This window comes from Lacerta agilis, chromosome 10 (assembly GCF_009819535.1).
Source record: "Lacerta agilis isolate rLacAgi1 chromosome 10, rLacAgi1.pri, whole genome shotgun sequence".
Lineage (NCBI taxonomy): Eukaryota > Metazoa > Chordata > Lepidosauria > Squamata > Lacertidae > Lacerta > Lacerta agilis.
Window position 1 is genome coordinate 5,101,124 of NC_046321.1, and position 27,076 is coordinate 5,128,199.

The window sequence follows — 27,076 nt, forward strand, 5'->3', positions numbered from 1 at the left end:
CGGAGGAGCGGCTGCCTGCGCCGGCTGTGCACGGGGCCGGGTTGCTGGAAGCCGGAGCGGGGTCTCTCCGCAGGATGCATCCCGGGCTGGCCGTGGGGCTGGTCTTCGGCGGCTGCTGCAGCAACGTGGTTTTCCTGGAGCTGCTGATCAGGTGAGATGTTGGGGGGAGGAAGGAGTGGGGCAGCGATAGGGAACCCACCTGCCAAGATCGGGGTGGGGTGGGCATCCCAAGAGGCGCAGAACCGTGGGATTGTGCATTGGGAAGGGGTTCCCCAGAGGTCATCCATCCTAACCCCCCTGGCATGCAGGAATCGCAGCCCCACAGCCCCTGGCAAATGGCCACCCAACCTCTCGTTTAAAGCCTCATAGAAGCAAAAGGAGCGGCTGACTATTTGCTGCTGCGTATCCGGGGAGGGCAGGGAGGCAGCTGTCCACCTCCCCACCCCCAAAATCAAGTAAGATAAACAAAAATACTTAATTAAAAGTAGAAATAAATAGAATGATTGGAATTGGAACGCTGGCTGAGCTCAAAAGAAAGTAATTTAAAACAACTGTTTGCGGAGACATCTCATTCTGAATCTGCTAGACAGAGCCAGGCAGGGGGTGGTGACAGGTGGGGGTATATTCAGTATCTTTATGCTATTGGTATAAAGGTAAAGGGACCCCTGACCATTAGGTCCAGTTGTGTCTGACTCTGGGGTTGCAGTGCTCATCTCACGTTACTGGCCGAGGCATTCGGCGTACAGCTTCCGGGTCATGTGGCCAGCATGACTAAGCCGCTTCTGGCGAACCAGAGCAGCACACAGAAACGCCGTTTACCTTCCCACCAGAGTGGTACCTATTTATCTACTTGCACTTTTGACGTGCTTTCGAACTGCTAGGTGGGCAGGAGCAGGGACCGAACAACGGGAGCTCACCCCGTTGCGGGGCTTCGAACCGCCGACCTTCTGATCGGCAAGCCCTAGGCTCTGTGGTTTAACCCACAGCGCCACCCGCATCCCATGCTATTGGTATATAAAGCCCTTAACAACTTGGGACCAGTTTACCTCCCAGGTCGCATTTCCCCACGTGTGTCCACTCAGCGGAATTTGCACCGTTCCACATTTGTAAGAACTGAGTTCTTTAGTGTGGCAGCGGCTGCTACCCTTTGGAACTCCCTGCCTGTTGAGATCAAGCAGCCGTCTTCACTGTGCTCTTTTCCAGCACCTGCTGAAAGCGTTCTTGTTTAGAGAAGCCTGAGCAGATGCTTAGAAAGTCGAGGTGATTTTAATCTGTTTTAGTGTGTTAACTTTGGCATGCTTAAAAGTAGGTTTGTGATTCCCCCCCCCTTCCCGTTTTGTAAACCGCTTTGAGACTTTTTAGAACCAAGCAGCGTATGAATGGAATGAATGAATGAATGAATGAATGAAAGAGATGGCTTTGTGCCCTTCAGTGCTTCTTGGGGAAGGTCCAGTATGTGGATAGTACTAAAGCAAATTGACTAATGGTGTAAGGCCGCTTACCTCTGTTTCCATGGAACAGGTGAATCTGAGATTTATTTTTATTTTTTAAATGCATCTAATGGAGCCTAGGGCTTTCTGATCATAAGGTCGGCGGTTCGAATCCCCGCGACAGGGTGAGCTCCTGTTGCTCGGTCCCAGCTCCTGCCCACCTAGCAGTTCGAAAGCATATCAAAGTGCAAGTAGATAAATAGGTGCCGCTCTGGCGGGAAGGTGAACGGTGTTTCCGTGCGCTGCTCTGGTTCGCCAGAAGCGGTTTAGTCATGCTGGCCACATGACCCGGAAAAACTGTCTGCGGACAAACGCCGGCTCCCTTGGCCTATAGAGCGAGATGAGCGCCGCAACCCCAGAGTCGTCCGCAACTGGACCTAATGGTTCAGGGGTCCCTTTACCTTTTAAGGGTGGAAGGCAGGCATTGGCATTTCAGCTGTGACGATAGCAGCAAGCTAGGCCTGTGTCCTCGAAATGGTTTTCAGGATATTAAATTTCTGTGTACAGCATCTCTGACTCCCTTTCCTTGTTGGATGAGGGGCGAAAGAGCAGGGATACCCCTGCGAATGCACTCTGGATTCCCTAGGGAAGCTGAGGTGCAAGTCTGGCTGGGTGAAAGTGAGTCATCCATCTTCAGATTGCGGCGTGGCAGCAAAACCGGCTTGGTTTTTAATGTTTGGTGTCTTAACTGTGCTTTAATTTGTTGGAAGCTGCCCAGAGTGGCTGAGGCAGCTCAGTCAGATATGAATAATAAATTGCTTCCGCCCTCATATTTTTGGTTGCCCTATGGGTTCACATGTTCTGGGAAGGAGGCAGGGTGGCCTACTTGGATTCTCAGTTGCTGTGAATACTGCCATCGTGATCCCTTTGGGGCTCAATGGCTGGAGAGGGCCTTCTTTCTTCCCTTGTTTGGCGATCACTCATAGCTGAGTAAGATTTTCTTCCATGAACAGTGAGTACGCAAGTGACTGTGGAGGCCAATTCTGGATCCGCACGTCCTTCCACAGTGGGGACATTTGTTTCCAGGCGGGAGTTGATCACGTGGATTTGCCAAGCGTGCCTTCCTCTTGGCACGTTTTCCCCTGAGTTCGAGTGTCTTCAAAGCCCATTTACAGGTGGGTAGCCGTGTTGGTCTGCCATAGTTGAAACAAAATAGAAAATTCTTTCCAGTAGCACCTTAGAGACCAACTGAGTTTGTTCTTGGTATGAGCTTTCGTGTGCATGCACACTTCTTCAAGAACAAGACTCAGTTGGTCTCTAAGGTGCTACTGGAAAGAATTTTCTATTTTGTTTCAAAGCCCATGACACCTTTGGTAAAGGCTGTTCTCCAACTGGAGCGCTCGCAGGCCAGTGTTCCCCAGTTGTTGGTGTTCATACTACATTTTTTTTAGTAAAAAATAAATAAATAAAAATCCTTCCAGTATCACCTTAGAGATCAACTAAGTTTGTTATTGGTATGAGCTTTCTTCTGCATGCACGCTTCTTCAGATACACTGAAACGGAAGTCACCAGACCCTTATATATAGTGAGAGGGTGGGGAGGGGTATTACTCAGGAGGGTGGTGGGAATGGGGGATTGGCTGATGGGTGTGGAAAACCTGTTGACAACTGTTAACGACTGCAATTGGTCTTATAGGAAAAAGCAAGGGGTGAGATGGCTAAAGATAGCTTTGTCATGTATAATGAGATAAGAATCCAATGTCTCTATTCAGACCAGGTCTCTCCATGGTTTTAAGTTTGGTGATTATTTGCAATTCAGCAACTTCTTTTTCCAATCGTATTTCTGAAATTCCTTTTTAATAAGACAGCTACTTTGTGATCTTGCATAGAATGTCCTGGGAGATTGAAGTGTTCTCCTACTGGTTTCTCTGTCTTGTGATTCCTGGTATCAGATTTATGTCCATTTATCCTTTGACGTAGGGTTTGTCCTGTTTGTCCAATATAGAGAGCTGAAGGGCACTGTTGGCAAGTCCTACTGGAAGGATTTTTTTTATTTTATTTTGACTACGGCAGACCAACACGGCTACCTACCTGTAACTAGAACTATGGAAGGCGCCACTTTTTTTTAAGATTTGCCTTGAGAAAGTCTTTGAACCGCTTTTGTTGACCGCCAGCATTACGCTTTCCATTTTTAAGTTCGGAATAGAGTAGTTGTTTGAGGAACAGGGAAACCAAAATGCTTGTTTACAAAGCTATTGTACTACCAACCTTACTGAAACCTGGACCACTTATAAATTCTATCTCCAACTCTTCGAAATATTCCATCAGTGGTGTCTCCGAAAAATTTTACACATTGCTTGGGAAGACAGGCGAACCATCACCAGTGTACTGGAAGAAGCAAAGATCACCAGTGTCAAAGCAATGATTCTTCAACATTAACTTTGTTGGACTGGTCATGTTGTGCGGATGCCTGGTTATCGTAGAGAGGGCCATCGTGGTGTTGGGCTCAGACCTGGGAGACCAGGGTTCAAATCCTCATTTGTTCGCGAAGCTCCCTGCGTGACCTTTGAGCCCATCACTGCCTCTCAAATCAACCTACCTCACAGGGCTGTTGTGGGGATTAATAAATAAATAGGTCAGGAGTGGGCCCGTTGCCTTGCAGTGGCAACCATCCTACCTGGATGGACAGAAAGTGCTCTGCTGGTTGCTTTCCAGTTGACCGGAGAGAACCATAGATTTGTAGAGTTGGAAGGGACCCCAAGGGTCATCCAGTCCAACCCCCTGCAATGCAGGAATATTTGCAGTTGTCCCATACGAGGATCGAACCTGCAACCTTGGTGTTACCAGCAGCACGCTCTAACCAATGGAGCTGGCACTCCCTAGGGGGAACATGGGAAGCTGCCTTAATGTGGAGTCAAACCATTGGCCCATCTAGCTCAGTGTTGCCTACACTGACTGGCAGCAGCTCTCCAGGATTTCAGGCGGCGTTTTCTTCAAAGCCCCTACCTGGAGATGCTGGGAAGGTGAGCTTGGGACTTCCTGTGCTCAAAGCTGCAGCCCTTCCCTTCAGCTCTTGCCAAGAAGGGAGGAGCAGGTGGACTTTGGTAAGATGCCGTGTGGCGCTCCCTAGATACGAGTATCGCCTTGGGATCACTTCTGCACAGGTATATTGCTCTTTAGCCCGGCGTTGTAAATAAGCTCACCAAAGTTGCCAGTGTGCAGATTATTTTAGCAGCTTGCAAAGTCTCTGTCTGCATCTTACATTTAAAGCAGCATCGTGCCAATTTTCGCATCCACGGCCTTCCACAAAGAATCCCAGGAAGTTGGAACGGCGGTTTGTTAAGGGTGCCGAGAATTATTAGGAGACCCCTCTTTCCCTCAGAAAGCTACAATTCCCAAAGCGAATAGAAATCACACGGTTGGAAGGGACCCCAATGGTCATCTAGCCCAACCCCCTGCCTTGCAGGAACCTCAACACGGCGCCCCCCATCTAGTCTGAAACTGGACTGGACCCTGCTTAGCTTTGCAGACGTGCTAGCAGTTTTATTCTTGCGCCACAAGCTGTAAACACTCGATCCCCTTTCCGCTCTGTGAGAGATAGCTCTCAGATTTAAGAAGTCATTTTGAATCGGCCCTTTAAAAGTGCTTGCAGCCAGGACGGCCCCCGTTTCTGTCGTGGAAGATCACGCTATAAACTCTCTTGCCATAGGGAAGAGGTGCGTCCAGCAGTAAAAGTCCTCATTTAAAATAACTCTTGATGTAACTGGGTAGACAAAGCTGCTTTTATGTTTGCATGAATGTGACTGACGGCCTGGATTGTTTGTGTTGGGTGTTGACACAGGAGCGGATGGTGGTTCTTTCAAAATATGTTTAAGAGCTTGTAAACCTTTGCAGTTTGAGATTGGACTGTTTAAGAAGGCCCCCCGGGAGGGAGAAGTTTCTGGGATTCACACAAGACTGGTCTGCTTCTTCTTCTTCTTACATAGGTTAATTCTTAGCCACGTTGCATTGCGTATAAAGGTAAAGGTAAAGGGACCCCTGACCATTAGGTCCAGTCGTGTCCAACTCTGGGGTTGCGGCGCTCATCTCGCTTTACTGTCCGAGGGATCCGGCGTACAGCTTCGGGGTCATGTGGCCAGCAGGACTAAGCCGCTTCTAGCTAACCAGAGCAGTGCACAAAAACGCCGTTTACCTTCCTGCCAGAGCGGTACCTATTTATCTACTTGCACTTTGATGTGCTTTCGAACTGCTAGGTGGGCAGGAGCTGGGACCAAGCAACAGGAGCTCACCCCGTCGTGGGGATTCAAACCGCCAACTTTCTGATCAGCAAGCCCTAGGATCTCTGGTTTAACCCACAGCACCACCCGCGTTTTGCATTGCGTATAAAGTGACCTTAATTCCTTCCAGGTCCTTGGTTTTTCCCCTCCATGAAAATGCAATCGTTTTATTGTTTTATGTTTCTTGGGAGAAAAGCAATGACAAACCTAGACAGGATCTTAAAAAGCAAAGACATCACCTTACCGACAAAGGTCCGTATAGTTAAAGCTATGGTTTTCCCAGTAGTATTGTACGGAACTGAGAGCTGGACCATAAAGAAGGCTGATCACCGAAGAATTGATGCTTTTGAATTCTGATGCTGGAGGAGACTCTTGAGAGTCCCATGGACTGCAAGAAGATCAAACCTATCCATTCTCAAAGAAATCAGCCCTGAGTGCTCACTAGAAGGACAGATCCTGAAGTTGAGGCTCCAGTACTTTGGCCACCTCATGAGAAGAGAAGACTCCCTTGGAAAGACCCTGATGTTGGGAAAGATGGAGGGCACAAGGAGAAGGGGACGACAGAGGATGAGATGGTTGGACAGTGTTCTCGAAGCTGCTAGCATGAGTTTGGCCAAACTGCGGGAGGCAGTGAGGGATAGGCGTGCCTGGCGTGCTCTGGTCCATGGGGTCACGAAGAGTCGGACACGACTGAACGACTGAACAACAATTGTTTTAACTCTTGGTTGTTGCCGTAATTAGAAAAGGGTGTGAGATTTTTTTTAAAGAAAAGGAAATGTAAAACATTTAACATGGCACAAAACCCAGGATTCAATCACTTCATTTTGCCTGTCTGGTTGCCTTTCACTGCTGTGTCACGTCTCACAAACAAGTACACATTTGGGTTTTGGAGTCTTATAAAGACCCCATCCATCTTGGCAAGGCAGGGTCTGAAATCTGAGCGCAGCAAAGCCCTTGCAAAAGAAATTAGAAGGGTGCAAGCTTTCCCTTTGTTTTATGTGTGGTTAGGGACAAAGTTTTCAAATATAACTTCTCTTTTCTCCCTTCCTTCCTTCCTTCCTTCCTTCCTCTCTCTCCCTCCCTCCCTCCCTCCCTTCTCCGCTTCAAACACAGGGAATTTCCAGGATGTGGGAACCTGATCACCTTTGCCCAGTTCTTCTTCATAGCCATCGAGGGTTTTATCTTCGAAGCCAATTTTGGAAGGAAGCAGCCCACCATCCCAATCAGGTACGGCCACTGTCCTCAAGATGGGAGACAAGGTTATGTGGGTCCGGTGACACCTGGGGGGGGGAGCACAGAATGCTCCCCATCCCTGGCTTACGGGGGGGGGAGCGGTCTTCATGGGGCTGCTGCCAAAACTGGTTGCAGAGATTGTGGAAGGAAGGCATTCATTTCCATCGCCCCTGCCTGAACGTGTTCGATTTGCATCTTATTGCCTTTGGTTTGTCGTTTCTGGTGACTTCCATAGTTCTGGAGCCCCGCAGGCACAAGGGTTGCATGTGGGCCACAGGTCACCTTGCCAAAGGGGGGGGGGGCAGATATATTCCCAGGCTGCCCACCCCCATTGTTGACGCCGCTGCTTCCCCGCTTGGAGGGAGCAGGGACATCGAAGCAGCCCTCTTGCTTGTCGTGAAAATGCTCTTTCCTCCTCCATGCTGGGCTTACGGGGAAAATCCCTTTGCGGTTCTCCTTGCAGGTACTACCTGATCATGGTGGCCATGTTCTTCACAGTCAGTGTGGTGAACAACTACGCCCTCAACTTGAACATCGCGATGCCTCTGCACATGATATTTAGATCGGTGAGCCCTTTTGCTTTTGTATACAGTCATATCTCATGCTGCGTACGCTCTGTGTTGCGTACGTTCGGGTTACGCACGTCCGCGACCCGGAAGTCCTCTGCGGAGCGCGTGTGATGCGTGGGTGCGCAGAAGTGTTCTGCGCACTTTACACATGAGCAGAAGCACAAAAACCCGCAGACTGCTGGTTTTTTTCTCTCTTTTTTGTGCGTTCGCATTATGTACGCCCGTGTTACGTAGCGCGACCCGGAACGGATCGCGTACGTAGCACGGGGTACCACTGTGTGTGTGTGTGTGTGTGTGTGTGTGTGTGTCTGTGTATACTAGCTGACCCGGCCACGCGTTGCTGTGGTTTTTTATGGTTTTTTTTTAATGATTGTATTGATTTAGTGAAATTGAAGAAGTTCCCCTGTTCAACTTCCACCTGCCCCTTCTCTCCCCCCCCCCCGTTTTCAATTACCCTTTTTTCTGTCCCCACTCAGCGAGCTAAGTAGCGAGATTCGAACCCTGGTTTCTCTCTTAAATGCCCCTTTAATGGAATTAAACCCTTGCCCTAGATTTATTATCTCCTCCCCCCCCTCCGGAAACCTGATACATGGTACAGTCCGCTCTGGCATTGAGCCTGGGGTCAGAAGGCACCATAACGATGCAAGGAGGGGTGGTGGGGAACTGGTAGGGTCCTTATACATTTGTGTGCGGCGCTTTTTCCTCTTCTGATAACTGGAGTTTCGTTTGTAAAGCAATACAGCAGTGCAGAAAGGATTGTGTGTGGAGACAGGATAGGGAGCAAAGCATAGTTGCTGAGCTTTCTCATCCTACACCCCCCCCCCAGCCATAAGGAATGGTATGGCCCGGGCCTAAAAACCTTTTTCTGCCTGGAGCTGAAACTACTAAGAAGAGTTTAGGCCTTCCTCTTAACTGTTTTTTTTGGCGGTAAGGCCCTTGGCAGAGGCTGAGGCCAGGGAAATTAATAGGGGGTTGTCCCTGCTGTCTGAAAATGGCTGACTGAGGTGAATTTATCTTAATGCTGGCAACGTTTTCAAGTGTACACAATTTCCCCCCATATATTCAATAAGCGTTTTCCAAACTTCTTTAAACACGTGTTTGTCTTGTTCTCTTATTCTATATGTTAGGTCCGCAAGCTGCACATATTCCATCAATTTAAGTTGCCATTCTTCTTTAGTTGGGGCCTTGCTCGTTTTCACATTTTGTACCCCAAATCTTCCAATCTGTTGTAATACAGCCCCCGTCATCCCTGACCGTTGGCCATTCTGGCTGGGGTTGATGGGGAGTTGGAGCCCCACAACACCTTGGGGATCGCAGGCTCCCCATTGCTACTCTTCAACATCACAACTGCCCGGCTGGATCTGTACCTAGCCTGCCTCTCATTTCTCAACAGCAGCCAATCATAACAACATATTTCAGGAGCGGCGCTAATTAACAGCTGAAGAAATTTATGGAGCAAAGGCCCTTATTATGTTTTGCAAGGATAAAGGCCATGAGCTATCTCGGTATCGAGCAATAATGTTTAATTTAAAAAAGAAACATAGAGGAATTCCGTGTGCTCTTTACACTTAGTTTGTTTTGTTTACCAATAAAACAAAATTTATTTAAAGCTAAAAATGCCAAGTGCTGTTCTCATCAGCACAGCATTTCCCCACGAGGTTGTTTGCAGGAGTCCCCTAGAGAGCTGCAGCACATAAAATGTTGGAAGAGACCCCCAAGGGTCATCTAGTCCAACCCCCTGCAATGCAGGAATCACAGGTGCAGAATCCCTGACAAGTGGCCCTCCAACCTTTGCTTAGAAACCTCCAACATGTGAGAAGTCCCTTACGTGGACTTGCAATTAGACAAGGAGACACCGAAGTAAGGCTTACCACTTCCTCTTTATTGTAACGCGTTTGCAAAGGCGGGCTCCCCGACCCGGGTGGTGCGAAGAGCCCCGAGCACAAGGTGTGCTCAATATTTATGCCCTAGCTGCCGCCCCTCTTTTGGAGGCTTGGCTTACAATCTACCTAGTTAACAGTACAATACTAATACATAGCCAATCTACACTAACCATTTAGTCTATTTCCTTATATAGAATATAAGCTTGCCTGGTTTGCACACCTAGAAGGAAGTGCTTGCTTGCAAAAGCAACAGGATGAGGGGTACTGAAGCTGCTCTGACTGTCTGACCACAAACTCAACCGTTTTTCTATTGTGGTTTCTCTTCAGCCAGCTTCTACGTGGCATATTCTGTTATTGAGGTTCGAGGCACTTTCCATTCTCACATCTCACAATCCCCCCTCTTCTTCATACTTGCCTCGAACTCACATAATAATTCATGACACTCTCCTTCTTCTTCGGTAGGTGCTTCAGTATATCTTACTGAGACCTATATACCTCTGTATAGTTTACCTCATTGGCCACCCAGGGCCATTGATCCCCCATGTTCGTTCCCCCACATACGAAACAATTTGTGATCGTCAATTCTTTGGCAATGGTCTCAGCCAGACTCAAAAACATGTTATGAGCCTTAGGGGGTAGGGGAAGAGTATTTAAGCGTTGTATTTCTTCCTCAAAGTTCTCGAATACTGATATGGGTTGTCTCGTTACCTTAGTTGTGTGTATCTGTATGATGAGATATCCATAAGGATCCTTCCCGGTCCCATCTATTCCTATGCCTACATGCACAAGTTTAGGCGAGGTGGAGGGCATCTCCTTCGCCCATAGGCATACAGGGTTGCATTTTCCTGATGGGCAATCGGTAGAGGCTGCCCCTCGGGTGAGGTTTACCCCCCTGGTCCTCTATAAGTGGGCTGCGTATTAACCCCCTCTGTGTACCAATAATTATAGGTGCCTCTTCCAGCCCCCACATTTCCTCCCTTTATGTGCCTGAACAGGTATTTCCTTTCTTGTAAATAGGATTGCTCCCATCCATGACTTCCACACCAGACTCCGGCTCCCCCATTTGGTCCCTGTCCCTTATCTATTGCAGTACAGGCATCAAAACAAACCATGATCTTACCCTCTCCTCTTGTTATATTGTGTGCTATGTATCCCTGTCGGTTCTGGGCCAATGAAAACATGTTACTCCTCTCACTGGCTTTGTTGGCGGTTCCGCCCTTGTATCCATATACATATATACTGGAAGTTATGGGTCCCACAGCCAGGGGTTCATAACATTCCGTCTTATTCCCTTTTACCTTACACCTATAGTACTGAGTTTGGTTATGGACACAAGGACTTAATTGTTGGACACATTCTGGGGCGACATTATAATACATTAGAGTCTGTGTGACCTTATTGCCTGTCCGAGTTGTCTGAATGCATTCAGTGCACTGAGGTTCCGATTGGGCAGCCCATGAGGTGACATATCCCATTATTACCATCCCTAATACTTGCAAGCTACCCTTCATGGTCGGGATTCAGATAGCCGAGGGCTTGCCTTACCGTAGGGGTTTCAACTAACTGGCACTTTACCTCCCCTCCTAGTCCCACCTCACAATGTTGAAGTATGATGTCTTCTATGAAAACGATGCTACACTCTTCTGTACAATGCACACACAGCACACACCCCTCACAATGTTGACAGCAACAGCATTCGAAAAAGCACACACAAATACAGAACAAGCACATTTGTTTTACAGTCTTGGAATGTCCTTCTGGGTCCTGGTTCCTGATTTAGTGAGTGTCACCTTCAGCGGGTTGTCTGGACTAGTCGTTGCCGTCCAACTTTCAGGTGGAGCTCTTTTTACCCGGTGGTAATGGGTCCATCCATGTTCTCTGGTCCGCACTGCTGATTCAGTTGTGAGCAGGACCTGGTATGGGCCTTCCCAGCTCGGGCTGAGTTTCTCCGTCCGCCAAGCCTTTATCAGGACCAGATCCCCAGGTTGGAAATTATGCTGTTGCTCCAGGAGCGGGGGCCGCTGTGCTAGTATGCCTTGTCTGTGGAAAGATAACAGAGACTGGGACAGCGACTGCAGATATTTCCTAGTAAACTGGTCCCTGAATTCAATCTGAGGGCTTCCTAGGGCAGCCAAATAAGGGTGACCCATCATCATTTCAAATGGGGACAGACCGGTGTCCTTCCGGGGAGCCACCCTCATTCTTAATAATGCCAAGGGGAGGTTCTTTGTCCAGGGTAGCCCATTTTCTAAATACAGCTTGGTCAAGTGCTTCTTTATTTCCCCGTTTGCCCGTTCCACTTTTCCGCTACTCTCAGGATGCCAGGGGGTATGAAAGTTCCAGGTGATCCCTACAGCTTTCATCACCTCCTGCATTGCCATCTGGGTGAAATGTGTTCCCCTGTCTGAGTCTATTGCCTCTACTATTCCATAACGGGGAAGGATGTGTTCCAGAATGGCTTTGCCAACCACCTGAGCTGTGGCTCTGCGACTGGGAAAGGCTTCAACCCATCCTGTGAGATGATCTTTGAACACCAACAAATACTTCTGCCCCCCTCTTTCTGGCAACTCGGTAAAATCTACCTGTACTCTCTGGAAGGGCCACACCGCCAGGGGCCGCCCGCCCCTCTCAGTTTTCTTTGCCCTTGCCTTATTAACTTTTTGGCATATCAGACATTTCCATGCAATGGCGTGTGCCATGGGCCACATATCCCGACTCCAATACAGGGGTTTCACCAAGTTCACCATCCCTTCAGTGCCTAGATGGCTCTCCTCGTGTATTTTCTCTAAAACATTCAACATTGCTGATTTAGGGAGAACCATCTGTCTCTCTGGGGTTTCCCAACCATCTCCTTTCCTTTTCCATCCCTCCTTCTCCATGTACTCTTTTTCTTTTGGAGTGAACACTAGATCCTTCAAATCCTGCGGATCCACCACCGGTATCTGCAAAACACACTGCCTAATTACTTCCTCTCTTAGTTCTCTCTCCGCCGCTTCTCGCGCTCGGAGGTCAGCCCACGCATTTCCCTGTTCCTCTGGGCTGTCCCTTGGTATGAGCTAGGATATGCACAATGCCTATCTTCCGGGGCCCCATCAGGGACTCTAGTAGCCGCTCGAGTAAAGCAACATGCTCAATCTGTTTCCCATCCGCTTTTATGAAGCCTCTTTCCCTCCATGTCCTGCCAAAGGTGTGCACCACTCCCCACGCATACCTTGAGTCTGTCCAAATCGTCACATCTAACCCTGTTGCTAACTCCAGTGCCCGGGTTAGAGCCATCACCTCACATTTCTGGGCTGACCAAGTGCTAGGGAGGGCCCCACTCTCTATTGTCTCTCCGTCTTCCCTTACCACTGCATATCCCGATCTTCTTTTTCCTTCCCTTACATAACTGGATCCGTCTATGAACCATCTTTCCCCATTCCCTAAAGGCTCTTCCCTCAAGTCCTCTCTTACCTTCGCCATCATCTCTATATCCCTTAAGCAATCATGCTCATCTGGCTCCCACTCCTTTCTCTCTCCCCTTAGAAACTCTGCAGGGTTCAAATTCCTGTTGGTTCCAATAGTTATGTCTGACCCAGTCCTGAGAATTCCCTCGTACTGCACCAAGCGCCTATCTGTCATCCAAGTAGGTGCGGCACCAGTCATTACTGCACCTATCTGGTGAGGACTGTGTACTATCAATGCTCCCCCAAAGGTTAATTTCCTGCTTTCTAATACCAATTCGGCCGCTGCGGCCACAGCTTGGATACACGCCGGCCATCCCCTAACCACTGGTTCTAGAGTTGCACTCAGATATGCCACCGGCTGGTACCGCCCCCCTCTCTTTTGGGCCAAGACCCCTACCGCCGTCTGAGATGCTACCGTCACATATAGATGAAACGGCTGCTGTAGATTAGGTAGTGCCAGTGCGGGGCTCGCTATTAACGTTTTCTTTATTTCTTCCCACCGATCCCTATCCTCTTTCTCCCACTGTATTTCTTCTTCTTTCCCCGTCAGTTTCTTGTTCAGGAACTGGGTCAGCCGTGCATATTGGTCAATCCACAATCTACAATACCCTAATAGTCCTAACATCCTCCGTACATCCGTTTTTTCTCGAGGGGGTTGAAGTTCCATAATCCCTTTCACCCGGTCTGGGTCTAACTGCCTAGTGCCTCCCTCCAAAATGTGGCCTAGATATTTCACCCTACGCTTAGTGAACTGCAATTTTGTCTTTGACACCTTTACCCCTAAATCCCCCAGCCAATTCAGCAGTCTGATGGAGTCCTGTTTGACCTCTCTTTCCTTTTCCCCAGCTGGGTGGAGAGCCCAAGAGCCTGACACAGTTCTAGCTCTTTCCCCCCTTTCCAAGGTAGAGAAAGGGGAAAGGCTGCTGCGAAGGAAATTTCTGTGCTCTTTAAAATGAGGCTTTCTTTCTGCCCCCCCCCCCCCCCGCTCCTGCCTTCTGCATCGCTGCCACCATCATTTGGCTTTTCTGTTTCTGCTTCACCGCTTCCCTATTTACAAAGACTTGTTGCGCGGTCCTTACTAATTCACTTATGGTTGCATCCTGCCAATTCATCTTCTGCAACTTTTTCTGGATGTCTGGCCATGCCTTGGTGACAAACTGCATTTTTAGCAGATTGTCAAAGGCTGGCGAATCCGGTGCTACTCCGGAGTATTTAGTCAGATGGTCCCTAATCCTTTGTACAAAGTCACCAGGGGACTCCTCTTTCTGTTGATTTACCTCAAACGCTTTAGTCAAATTGATGCTCTGTGGCACCGCTCCCTTGATCCCTTCCAGAATCATTTCCTTTAAATCCTTCATGTGTTCTCTATGGGCCGGAACATTAGGATTCCAGCGATATTCTCCTCCTGGCCCTATAGGATATTCTGGCCATATTACCCGGCAAAAGTTTATTAATACTACTTTGGAAGCCCCCGGCTATAGGGCTTAATGTCTTTATCATCCCACTGTAGGACTATTAGGATCAATGGGGTCCTTATTCCTCCCCTCCGGACCCTTCCTACATGTGCTCTGACTCTTCCCCATTTTCTTGTCTCTCAATCACTCACACAATTGCACGGAATCGCCTGGCCGTTTCCCTCGCGGGAGGACGGAACCGCAAGCTAATCCTCCCGCCGAGACCTACGTCCCGGTCCCCACTCACGCGTCCGTATGGAACCTCTCTTTCACCTCAGAGACAGAACACTCACTCACCCTGGTGTTTCTCACACCCTCTCAATACTCACCCCTTTCAGCTCAGTGCCACTCTCTCCCTCTGGCTGGTGAACTGGCAGGCGTCCCTGCAGGGCAAGGCAGTCCCTGACTGCAGCAGTCCCAGACCGCTAGTTCTCCTAGTACACTTAAGTCGGTTCTCCGTCGTTCAGCCCTCGGAATCTGTCACCACGGGGTCCGGACAGCGGATCTCTCCGAAAAGACCGGAGTGCCGGCTGACCCTCTTCCAGTACCCCGCCGCGCAGACCGTCGAGGGCCCCACGTTGGGCGCCAAAATTGTGAGAAGTCCCTTACGTGGACTTGCAATTAGACAAGGAGACACCGAAGTAAGGCTTACCACTTCCTCTTTATTGTAACGCGTTTGCAAAGGCGGGCTCCCCGACCCGGGTGGTGCGAAGAGCCCCGAGCACAAGGTGTGCTCAATATTTATGCCCTAGCTGCCGCCCCTCTTTTGGAGGCTTGGCTTACAATCTACCTAGTTAACAGTACAATACTAATACATAGCCAATCTACACTAACCATTTAGTCTATTTCCTTATATAGAATATAAGCTTGCCTGGTTTGCACACCTAGAAGGAAGTGCTTGCTTGCAAAAGCAACAGGATGAGGGGTACTGAAGCTGCTCTGACTGTCTGACCACAAACTCAACCGTTTTTCTATTGTGGTTTCTCTTCAGCCAGCTTCTACGTGGCATATTCTGTTATTGAGGTTCGAGGCACTTTCCATTCTCACATCTCACAAACAGGATCAGCCAATTCGTCTTGTGCCTCTGATACCCCAGGGCCTTGCCTTATACCAGGCACCCCCAAACTCGGCCCTCCAGGTGTTTTGGGACTACAACTCCCATCATCCCTAGCCAACAGGACGAGTGTTCAGGGATGATGGGAATTGTAGTCCCAAAACAGCTGGAGGGCCGAGTTTGGGGATGCCTGCCTTATACGAACCCTTCACCTGAAATCTCCTTACCCAGGGGTCAGCAAACATACCGCGCCTCGGGCCGGTGTCTCCAGCACCAATCACACGGCGGGCTGGAGGGCGAGGGAGTGCACCGCCATACGCGTGCGCACACACTATTTCCGGCGCACTTCTGGGTCGGAGGAGCCCCGGAAATAGCTTGTGTGCATGTGCACAGGCCTCCAACCCAGATGTGCACCGGAAGCGATGCGCTGATAAGAGCAGGCAGTGGGTGGCGGGGGTTGCCGGGGGCCGGATAAATGAGTCCCTCGGGCCGTATCCGGCCCCCGGCCCCTTGTTTGGTGACCCCTGTCCTTACCTGTCTATAATCACTGACATCACTTTAGCTCTTGTTTACTGTTAACCCACTTTGCTTTTTAATTCTTTCCATGACCCTCTCCGGCTGCCTGGCCTCTTCAGGGATCTCTGATAGCAAACATGGCTCTGGGCATCATTATCCTGAAAAAAAGGTACATCTTATTTATTTTGCTGGTGCTGAGAATAGTCCAGAGTCGAGGCAGCGCATGGGGTGGCAAGGGAAGCTGGCGTGCTCCCTTTCGCCCACTAGCGACTGGCCCACAAATAGGTGTGTGTGTGTGTGTGTGTGTTTCTTCTGGAAGAGGGGGCCTTTCGAAAGACAGGTGGCTAATCGGTGGCCTTCCAGATCTTGTAAGGCTGCAACTCTTAAGGCACCACCCGTCGTATCCGTCACGATTCAGCACGGCCAGCAGCTTGGGATGATGGGAGTTGTAGTCTCAGCAACATCAGGAGGGCACCGGGTTGGGGAGGGCAGCCCAAGTGGGTCGGACTAGATGACCGTTGGGGTCCCTTCCTGCTCTTGAGATGATGAGTGTGTGTGCATGCATGTGCACATGTTTATGTGGGGAAGATCACTGTAAAATTATTGCACAAAGGTTTTAGGTTTTGCTTTGGTTATGTGATCTCTCCGAACCATGAGGACTAGGAGAATGATGCGTTTTATTCCTTCCTCTTCTGGCTTACTAGCTGGAAGCCGAGATCCTCAAGGCTTTGCCAGAGCTGTCGGGTTCTGCCGCGGAAGCCCAGTCTATGGAATGATTGTTGCAACACGGGTTCTTACAATGACACCCCCAACAGCAACAAAGGGCATCGTTCCCTGTGAGGTGGGCTTACTGCATGGTCCTGGGCTTTCCTGGTTCTGCTGAAACCCTCCCTGTCCTCCTCCTGCACAGGTACACCATCTCCAAATACACCTCCATAGCTCTGGTGTCTCTGGGGATCTTCACCTGCACCTTCATGTCAGCAAAGCAAGTGGTAAGGACCGCCATGTTTCCTCCTCCTTCACCATAGCCACCAGCACTTCCCCTTCCTCTTGTATGTAAATCACCATCGGAAAGAGCGCAGTTCAGTTCCTTGGCTTAAAAGCAGGATATTCCCTCTCTAAAGCAGGAATGACCAAAGGATGGGCCATATCCGGCCTCCACCGGATTCCTTGTGGCACCAGGGATGGGCAGCTGGCGGCCTGTGGGCCTTGAAGCAGTTTTATCTGGCCCCTGTGGCCTTGCCTGCTTTGAATCTGGTTGTTTTGCCAGGTTGCTACACGCAGGACTGATTGGCCAGCATCTGAGACGTCACTAACTCGCCTCGCTCCTTTGGAGTGTTTCCCTGCCACTACCACCTTTTTAAACATGGATTTCCCCCCCTATATATGGTAAAACGTTTGCCCACTTGTAAGGAAAAGCGGGAAAGAGATTACATATAAAGGGATAGAGTCTTTAGTTTTTGTGCATCATGTCCCTTGGTGCTCAAACACATGTGTTTCAAAGCTGTGAATCCCACACACCTAAGGTAGCGTTGGCTGTGTTTTAGAGCCTGTTGCTAAGGTCCTCTGGTTCTACGGCAAAATACATTTCCATTCCCCAGGCCTTGAAAATATTCCACCAAGTTGTCCGACCCTGAGTTGCAAGTTGTCTCCCATTTCAGAGGAAGGCTGGGCTCAGCCAAGCAGGATTTGGTAGAAATGTTCTCTTATTTAAATGCACAGGTTGAAATTCTCTCTCTCTCTTTCCCAATTCTCCGTCTTCAGAGTTCTATGTCAAGCCCAAGTGAAGATGAAGAGAACGTCTCTGCTTTCTTCTGGTGGCTGCTAGGTCTGTAATTGCTAATACTTCTGTGGTTGTGGTAGAACTGGCTTGCCGTTCAGCGGAAAAAGCCCGGTGTGCATAGCACTGATTGACCAGCACTTGGGATGTTGCAACCCCACACTTCTCCCTTCTTTTTAAATGGTTTTTCCACCTTAATCTTTAAATAACATGGCAAACAAATGGTCCAAGCTGTTTGCCATTTAATGTGGGCTGAGTAAAAATCGCCTCTTATGTTACTAAGCTGGAAAGATATACCCAAAAACAGGTATAGGTTTTTTTTAAATCTCCTTTATGCCACAAACGACTAACATGTGCAGACAGGAGGCTAGAAAACCTTTTCCTGGGCCAGCTCAGCCTTCTGCATCTGCAGTCCCTCCGGAAGTTTTGAGCCATAACTCGCATCAGCCCCAGCTTCCCAAAACATCTAGATGGCACCAGGATACAGGAGCTGGATTGTTGCTGTTTTGGCAAAGTTGTTCCAATTCAGAGGCTGCTTGGCTGGGAACAACGTGTGCTGTGCTGTGCGCCAGAGTGGAACCCAGACTCCGAGCCAAACTCCGTAGCCTGACTCAGCCATACAAACCCTTTGTAAATATTGCGTAATGTTCAGGCATTCCCATAAATGAAGTTGCCTGAAGCTTTTTTCCCCTCCCGTGGATCAAGCCCACATTTCCCTCCCCACCTTCATCATGGATTCGACAGACGCGCTGATTCGCTCGTCTGTCGCCCGCCTCGTTCCTTTCGGCAGGCTTCTCCCTTCGACTGTCTGCCTTTAACCACAAATTGCAACACTTATTGGCGGAGGTGCTGCCTTAACACTTTATGTATACCTGAAGGAGCATCTCCTAACCCCATCGTTCAGCTGAGGTCCAGCTCCGAGCGCCTTCTGGTGGTTCCCTTGCTGCGAGAAGCGAGGTTACAGGGAACCAGGCAGAGGGCCTTCTTGGTAGTGGCACCCTCCCTGTGGAACGCCCTCCCAGCAGATGTCAGGGAAATAAACAACTATCTGACTTTTAGAATTAAATAAAAAATTCCTTCCAGTAGCACCTTAGAGACCAACTAAGTTTGTTCTTGGTATGAGCTTTTGTGTGCATGCACACTTCTTCAGACATGAAAGCTCATACCAAGAACAAACTTTGTTGATCTCTAAGGTGCTACTGGAAGGAATTTTTTATTTTATTTTGTTTTGACTATGGCAGACCAACACGGCTACCTACCTGTAACTGACTTTTAGAAGACATCTGAAGGCAGACCTGCTTAGGGAAGTTTTTAATGTTTGATGTTTTGTCGTGTTTTTAATATTCTGTTGGGTGCCACCCAGAGGGGCTGGGGAAACCCAGCCAGATGGGCGGTGTATTATTAATAATAATAATAATAATAATAATAATAATAATAATAATAATAATTTATAAATTTGTATGAAGAGAAAAGCACCGTAAGCAGTTAAGCCCAGCCTGCTCACCCCACTGTTGTGTTTGCAGGTATCCTCGCTCTGACCTTTGCTCTCCTCATGTCGGCTCGGATGGGGATCTTCCAAGAGACTCTCTATAAGAGATTTGGCAAGCACTCCAAGGAAGCCCTTTTCTACAACGTAAGTCTCTGTGGACCAGATTGACTTCATTCCTTTCTCAATAGAAGGTTAACCGGACAAATCCACACAGGCGCTGGACATGGGACGATGAAGTTCAGGGAAAGTTAGGTGTTCGGTTGAAATCAGTGCAGATTGGAGCAGTAAACTTTCTCTGCCCACCATCCTCTTGGTTCCATAAGCTCATTCTCAGTGCCCCCTACCCTATAAAAAGTGGTATTCAGAATAGTGCTTTTGCACAATCCACTTCGAAAGATAACAACACAATAAAATTTGAAATTATTTGCACGTTTGTTCACCACACGAGAGCCAGTGTGGTGTAGTGGTTAAGAGCGGTAGACTCGTAATCTGGGGAACCGGGTTCGCGTCTCCGCTCCTCCACATGCAGCTGCTGGGTGGCCTTGGGCTAGTCACACTTCTCTGAAGTCTCTCAGCCCCACTGTCCTTACAGAGTGTTTGTTGTTGGGGAGGAAGGGAAAGGAGAATGTTAGCCACTTTGAGACTCTTTCGGGTAGTGATAAAGCAGGATATCAAATCCAAACTCCTCCTCCTCCTCCTCCTCCTCTTCTTCTTCAAGATCCAAGGAAAACTGTTTTGCTTATTCATGAACATGACCAAATGATAGCAGGTTTTCAAAGTCTGATAGTCATTTATACCTGCACTGCCCCTGCCCCCCCTTTCCTCTTAGCACACACCCACCCCAGTATTTCTCTTCTCCCCCCCCCCCTCCCAGGAGATGGTACCACTCCTTTTGGGAACCGCCGATTTGAGTGTGTGCTTAACAGGTTGTGTAGACCCACTTTGTGCAGTCAGCAGATTAAAACAGTAATACACAACCTCAGGCTGTTGGAGGGGGGGGGGCATGGGGCAACAGGGTGTGTTTCATGTCAAAATGTTGCTCCATCTTGATGGGATGCCCTGCCTGTTGCAAAACAGCTTCCTGCAGTCGTCCATGAAGCTTTTGCGTTCTACTACAGGCCCAGTTCAGATGCGATGCTTAGCTAAACCGTGGCTTGGCAGAAACGTGCAGGTTCCCAGTGAGAACGGCTGTGGCTCCTCCAGTCCTCCTGCTCCTGTGCTGCTTTGAGCTAGGCCACATTTTGGCTTGGCATTGCACCCAAACCAAGACTTGTGGTTTGGGGTGAAGCACACCTCTGGGCCAAGAGCTAAGCTGCCTCTGGCGTGTCTTAAAATCCATTCTTAAAAGCAAGTCATCCATTCGAAAATGCACACGATTCCATGTTTACATTCTCTTCTGTTCCTTCGCAGCTCTTAGAAAGGTTGGCTGATCATTTATGATGATGATTATTTATTAAATTTATAAACCACCTTTCATCATAAGATCTCAGGACAGTTTGCAGAGTAAAATACAAGAAAATTAAGATTCAGTGCTTGGCAGTCAGTGTGGTGTAGGGGTTAGAGTGTTGAACTTGTATCCTAAAGAACCAGGTTCAAACCCCCACTCAGCCATGAAGCTCACCGGGTGACCAGTCGCTGTCTCTTAGCCTAGCCTACCTCACAGGGTTGTTGTGAGGCTAAAATGGGGAGAGGGAGAACCCTGAACACCAAAACATGAGCTTCTTAGAGCAGGCATGTCCAAAGTCCGCTTTGGGGGCCTAATGCGGCCCGCCGGTCAGTTTTATCCGGCCCCTGTGGCAGTTTACTTCAATCCTAAAAAAAGGTCAACAACTTTGACACCACTGCCTTAGAGGAAAGGCAGGAAGCAATTGGAATAATAAGTAAATGGTTTATTTTTAAAAAAGGAAATGCTGGTGGTTCTGTTAGTACGCAAGTCCTGTCCCTGTTTCCTCTGGGGGCATCTCTCTCAAGGTCTTCTTTCCTCCTGACAGCACGCCCTCCCCATCCCAGGTTTCCTGCTTCTGGCTCCCGACATCTACAGACACGCCGTTCTCTTCAGCCAATCTGGTAAGCTGGATGCATTTCTCAATATTGCTTCTGGACAGCTTCCTGCTGTTGGCCAGGAAAAAAGTTCAGTTGTGCTGGATCAGGCCAATGGCCCATCTAGTCCAGAATCCTCTTCTTACATAATCCTGCCCATTATGGGAAAGCCGCATGCAGGACCTGAGCACAACAGCAGAACCGCCAACCTGTAATGCCCCAAAAATTATATTCAGAGCCATACTGCCTCCAACATGGAGGGAGTGGGAGTGCAGCCATCATGGCTGGCTACCATTGACAGCCTAGCAGAAGTTGCCCACCCTGCCCACGCTCCGTAAACTCTCCAGTTACCAGAGATGACGTTCTCGCAGTGTGTGTCTTACACAGAGAGGAGGATGTGTTGCCTTAGGCCAGGCACCCCCAAACTCAGCCCTCCAGATGTTTTGGGACTACAATTCCCACCATCCCTGACCGCTGGTCCTGTTAGCTAGGGATGATGGGAGTTGTAGTCCCAAAACATCTGGAGGGCCGAGTTTGGGGGTGCCTGCCTTAGGCCACATTCGCACCATGCATTCAAAGCAGCTTTCGTACCACTTTGTCATGGCTTTCCCCTAACAAATTCTGGGAGCTGTACTTCGTTCGGGGTACTGGGAGGTGTGAGGAGGCCCCTGTTCTCCCCCCCCAAGCTACCATTCTCCTGTAGTGGAGGAATGTGGCAGTGGCATAGCGTGGGTTGCCAGTGCCCGGGGCTGTGCGAACCGGGGTGGGAGGGAGGGAAACGGATGGAGTACGCATGCGCATTCAGCTACCCTAACAGCGTCTGCGTCACTGCAGCCGCAGAGATAAGAGGAGTCCTTCCGTTGTCTGGAGAGGTCACTTCCTGGTTTGCCTGGAACCCAACGACGGAAGCGCACAGTTGTATTGAGGCAGCGCCAGGTGCTAAAACTTTGCACCCCTAACAATTTTGCACCCGGGGCAACCGCCCCAGTGTCCCTGCACTCGCTACACCACTGGAATGGGTTGTCTGCCTGGCAGGAAGTATTTTTTTTTAGAGAATACACCTGGAGCTGGGACAACCCTATTTTCCTGCCAGCTCCAGTGCAGGTCGTTTTGTCAGCTGCTCAAGGCCAGACATGGGCTGCAAAGGACCCCTCACCTTTCTCTTTCTTCCTTACTTTGCAGAACCGTTCCAAGTCCCAGTTATTGGGCTCACGTTGCCCATATTGTGGTTCTACCTCATCATGAACATCATAACTCAGTATCCTTTTTGGAACAGGTTCAGCGGGTGACGGGCTTAACTTTCTCAGAGGCTGGTGCACGGGTTGTCTGAATGTTGCATTTTGCCTAGAGAACTAAAGTTTGTTTGTTTGCAGTAAATGGTAGCACACCCCTTCCTTGAACGTTTTCAATGGAGGAAAGCAATATACAAAAACAGCAATATCATATAAACGGGAATAATAAGGAACTTCACAGTTCTGTCGTAAGGTCATGCAAAATTGCAGCAATGAAAATTAATGCTTCCAATTCAACAGAGTGCAGGCCTCAAGGTCAGCGGGGCTAAAGATGGATTTGCCGACCTCCCCCATCTCTCCCCTGCTTATCAGTATGGTGCAGTGGTCTAAACCACTGAGCCCCTTGGGCTTGCCGATCAGAAGGTCGGCGGTTTGAATCCCCGTGACGGGGTGAGCTCCCGTTGCTGTGTCCCAATCTAGCAGTTCGAAAGCATGCCTGTGCAAGTAGATAAATAGGTAGCGCTGCAGCGGGAAGGTAAATGGCGTTTCCGTGCGCTCTGGCTTCCGTCACAGTGTCCCATTGCGCCAGTAGTGGTTTAGTCCTGCTGGCCACATGACCTGGAAAGCCGTCTATGGACAAACACTCGCTTCCTCGGCCTGTAGCGAGATGAGCACCGCAACCCCAGAGTCGCCTTTGACTGGACTTAACCGTCCAGAGGTCCTTTACCTTTTAAAACCTTTTTACAGACCATGTACGGGGTCCACCATTAGATGGACCTCTTGCTTGGATGCCTTTGCTTGTCCTTTTGCAAGGTTGAGGAGTGGCTTTGACAGCTATGCCAATGCCAGGATGAACTAATTTCCCCTTTTAAAAAGAAAAGAGGAGGGCTTGGGGGAGAGGAAGGAGGTCGAGCACACAGGCTACTAATGTGGAGCACTGAGCTGATGCCTGATATCTTGTGTTCTCCCCCACCGCGCAAATTAATGGATGCACGTTCTCCTGTGGCCACGCAGCGCAGCATGATTTATGCACACGTTCTGACACAGACGGAAAGATGATCTATTCCCAAGATGGCTCACGTCGTATTATGAATCATTGATTCTACGTGGTTAAGAAGACACTATTATGTTTTGCATTTGGAAAGTTACACCCGGCTCATCAATGAGCTCTGTGCCCTTTATTTTTTTTAAAAAAATTCTTTTTGTTAATATACAGATATAATATCTGTACCGTTAAGCATCTCATTGTAAAAGAAGAAGAAGTACCGTATTTTACGCTCCATAAGATGCACTTTTTCCCTCCTAAAATGGAAGGGAAAATCGCTGTGCGTCTTATGGAGCGAAGGCTTCGCTCCCACTGCCTCCCCCCATCCCCCGTCGCGTTCGGCGGAAGGTGGGGGGAGGCAGCAGCGATGTTGCTGGATCATGCCAGCACCTCCGTTCACCGAAAGAAGCTTCTTTCGGCGAGCGGAGCTGCTAGCACGATCCAGCAACATCTCCGCCGCTTCCCCCGACCTCCCGCCGAACGCGACGGGGGATGGGGGGAGGCGGTGGGAAGCGAAGGGGATGTTGGTGGATCGTGCCAGCAGCTCCGTTCACGGAGCTGCTAGCACGATCCACCAACACCTCCGCCGCCTCCCCCCACGTCCCGCCGAACGCGACGGGGGATGGGGGGAGGCGGCGGGGAGCAAAGGGGATGTTGGTGGATCGTGCCAGCAGCTCCGTTCACGGAGCTGCTAGCACGATCCACCAACACCTCCGCCGCCTCCCCCCACGTCCCGCCGAACGCGACGGGGGATGGGGGGAGGCGGTGGGGAGCGAAGGGGATGTTGGTGGATCGTGCCAGCAGCTCCGTTCACGGAGCTGCTAGCACGATCCACCAACACCTCCGCCGCCTCCCCCCACGTCCCGCCGAACGCGACGGGGGATGGGGGGAGGCGGCGGGGAGCGAAGGGGATGTTGGTGGATCGTGCCAGCAGCTCCGTGAACGGAGCTGCTTGCACGAACCACCAACATCTCTGCTGCCTCCCCCCATCCCCCGCCGTATTCGGCGGGAGGTGGGGGGAGGCAGCTGCGATGTCTGCTTTTGGGATCGGTGGGCGGCAGAGAGGTTGGTAGAGGATTTCCTCCACCACCCCACGCGCTGCCCGCCAATCCCAAAAGCAGGCTTTTGGGATCGGTGCAAGGCATGGGATGGTGGAGGAAACAGCGGGGATGCTGCTGCTTTCTCCACCACCCTGTGCCCCGACGCCAAAAGCAGGCTTATCCCCTGTTGCTTTAAAGGGACATGGGGAGGAGGGGAGAAATCTTCTCCCCTCGTCCCCATGTCCCTTTAAGGAAGCGGGGATGAGCCGCTGTGAAGGGAGAAGGGGCTTCCCCTCCAGCACTCCCCTCCGTGTTTTTTAGAGGAGGAAAACCAGGAAAATATTTTTTCCCTGGTTTTTCCCCTTTAAAAAACAAGTGCGTCTTGTGGTCCGGAGCGCCTTATGGACCGAAAAATACGGTAGAATGTGGGAAACAGCAATGTAATGCATTGGGTTGGTTCCTGTGTAATGCCAAGCCGTGGTTTATTGTGATGGGAATGAGCCTCTCTGAGCCCTGGGCTCCTGCACTCTTGCCCTTTTCCCTGTTATCCTTTGGGATAGAGGGGTTTGGAAGCATCCGCAGGCTCACGAAACCGGCTTGTTTCAACAAACCATTGCTTCAGGTTGATGGCACCTGAGGTTTCAGATGTTACACTAAACTGTAGCTTATCTGCAATGGAAGCCTATGTTTCCAAACTGCCTGCAGCCATGCCAGAGAAGGACATGGACGTTGGGGCACACGAGCCTGAAGTTTGCTGCTGCTTGTCCATGGTTTAGCACTCTCTGTGACCCGTGCCTTTTATCAAAAAGGGATTAACAACCAAGAAGGCAGGTAGGTAGAAGACATAATTATTAATAAGGACTCGAACGAGTCAGCAATCCACTTGCTGCTGTGTAAATTTAAACAAGGAAACCTTTAACCCTGCTATACTATATATAAACGTTCCTACAGCCCTCTTATTTTCTCGCTGGCTTCAAAGCTTGTATCCCTTTCCCCAAAGTCCTTTGTTTCTTCTCTTTCGTTCTCCCCATCTTAACTCCTCCCTCAGATACGTCTGCATACGGGGCGTCTTCATCCTGACCACAGAGTGCACCTCCCTGACGGTCACGCTGGTGGTGACCCTGAGGAAGTTCATCAGCCTCATCTTCTCCATCCTGTACTTCAGGAACCCCTTCACTGCCTGGCACTGGATCGGGACCCTCTTTGTCTTCGTGGGGACTTTGATGTACACGGAAGTGTGGAACAATCTGGGGCCTCTGCTGGACCGGAAGCAGAGGAAACAGGAGGAGAAGCAGGAGTGACAGCAGATGTCCCCGGCTGGGAAAGCGGATGTCTTCTCCACTGAACCACGGAGAACCATGGCTTTCAGTTGAGTTTACTCTATACGGTGCCGAGCAACAGAAGATTCCCTTCTCATGGAAGCGAGGGGTTGATTTTTGTAATACAAAAATAACTGGTTTTGGCTATGCCAAGCGGATGAATGGATTCCCTGGAATGGGGAAATCCCCCTTTTATTTTATTTCTTTTGTCTGGCTGCTGAGGTAACAAGCTTGGGTGAGGTGAGGCCTGCCACCATTCTACTTGAGATGCGCCTGTGTGTTTTGGTGCCAGCTCCATGTCTGACGAACCGCCGTGCGATTCACACAAAGCGCAAATTCTGGGTTGAGAGGCCTCCTCTTGTCTCGTAGCCCCAGTTGTTACCTTGAAACACCTAAACGGCAAAGGGCAAGGAAGGCCAAATGGCCACATCCCTAAGATATGACACGGGGAAGTCGCCACGAGGTGACTTTCGATAACCGTGCGTGATTCTTTGTTTGGAACTGAGCCTCGCGGAGTGCCAAGTGGCATTCCACACGCCAGTTCAAGCTCTCAATTTCAGGCTTATACCCATGGCGGTGGATAACCTCTCTTGCAGCAAGATCATGCCCAGAGTGAGATTTTTGTCAGGCCAGCTCCAGGTTTGTTGGTGAGACCCCCCGTTCTAGCTGGGTGGCTTCTGACGGTGGGCTGCGGCTACAGCAGCACTCCAAATCAGGACACGGCCACAGCAAGCCACCATTATCATTTCCCACAGTGCCTCTGACTTAGCATCTCTCTGGGGCATTGTGGGAAATAAAACTGGAAGCTCCCAGAGCCAGCTGCTTTTTAAAAGAAGGGTTCGAGGCATGCTTCAGGGGTTGTCCCTGCCAGAGTTGCCCGACTATGCCCCCTCGTATTGCTGCTTTCTGCCCTGCCGACACTTTCCCTGCCTTTCTCCTCAGTAAACAAGTGACACATAGGCTTGGCTCACATGTAACAACAAACCATGGTTTGCCGTTGTATGAAAGAGCCTTGTTCGCCTGCCTCCTCTCAGCGCACTCCAGTTGCACCCCGTGCTTCCTCTTAATGTGGCAAATGGATTGCACATCAGAGATTTGAAACCGCAATCTAACTGGTTTCCTGTTCTGGTTTTCAGGCAAACTCATGACAAAAGGGGTGGCGGGGGAGAAACCACCCACAAAACAAAGCTGCTTGAAAAAAAATATTTTATACAAAGTTCTTTCTTTTTCTTTGTAAAAACATTTATTTTTTTTACAAAACAGCTTGATG

General features: G+C 49.7%; 1 protein-coding gene across 1 annotated transcript; it reads left to right on the forward strand.

Annotated features, from left to right (window-relative positions):
* SLC35B4 (solute carrier family 35 member B4) lies at positions 1–25,998 on the forward strand. The gene is made up of 10 exons (XM_033162868.1): positions 1–151; positions 6,820–6,933; positions 7,403–7,505; positions 15,981–16,030; positions 16,772–16,853; positions 17,626–17,689; positions 19,165–19,274; positions 21,122–21,197; positions 22,353–22,428; positions 25,536–25,998. Exons 1-10 carry the CDS (start codon positions 75–77, stop codon positions 25,786–25,788), a joined length of 1,005 nt encoding a protein of 334 aa, XP_033018759.1. The 5' UTR covers positions 1–74; the 3' UTR covers positions 25,789–25,998.
* Positions 25,999–27,076: the final 1,078 nt, after the last annotated feature.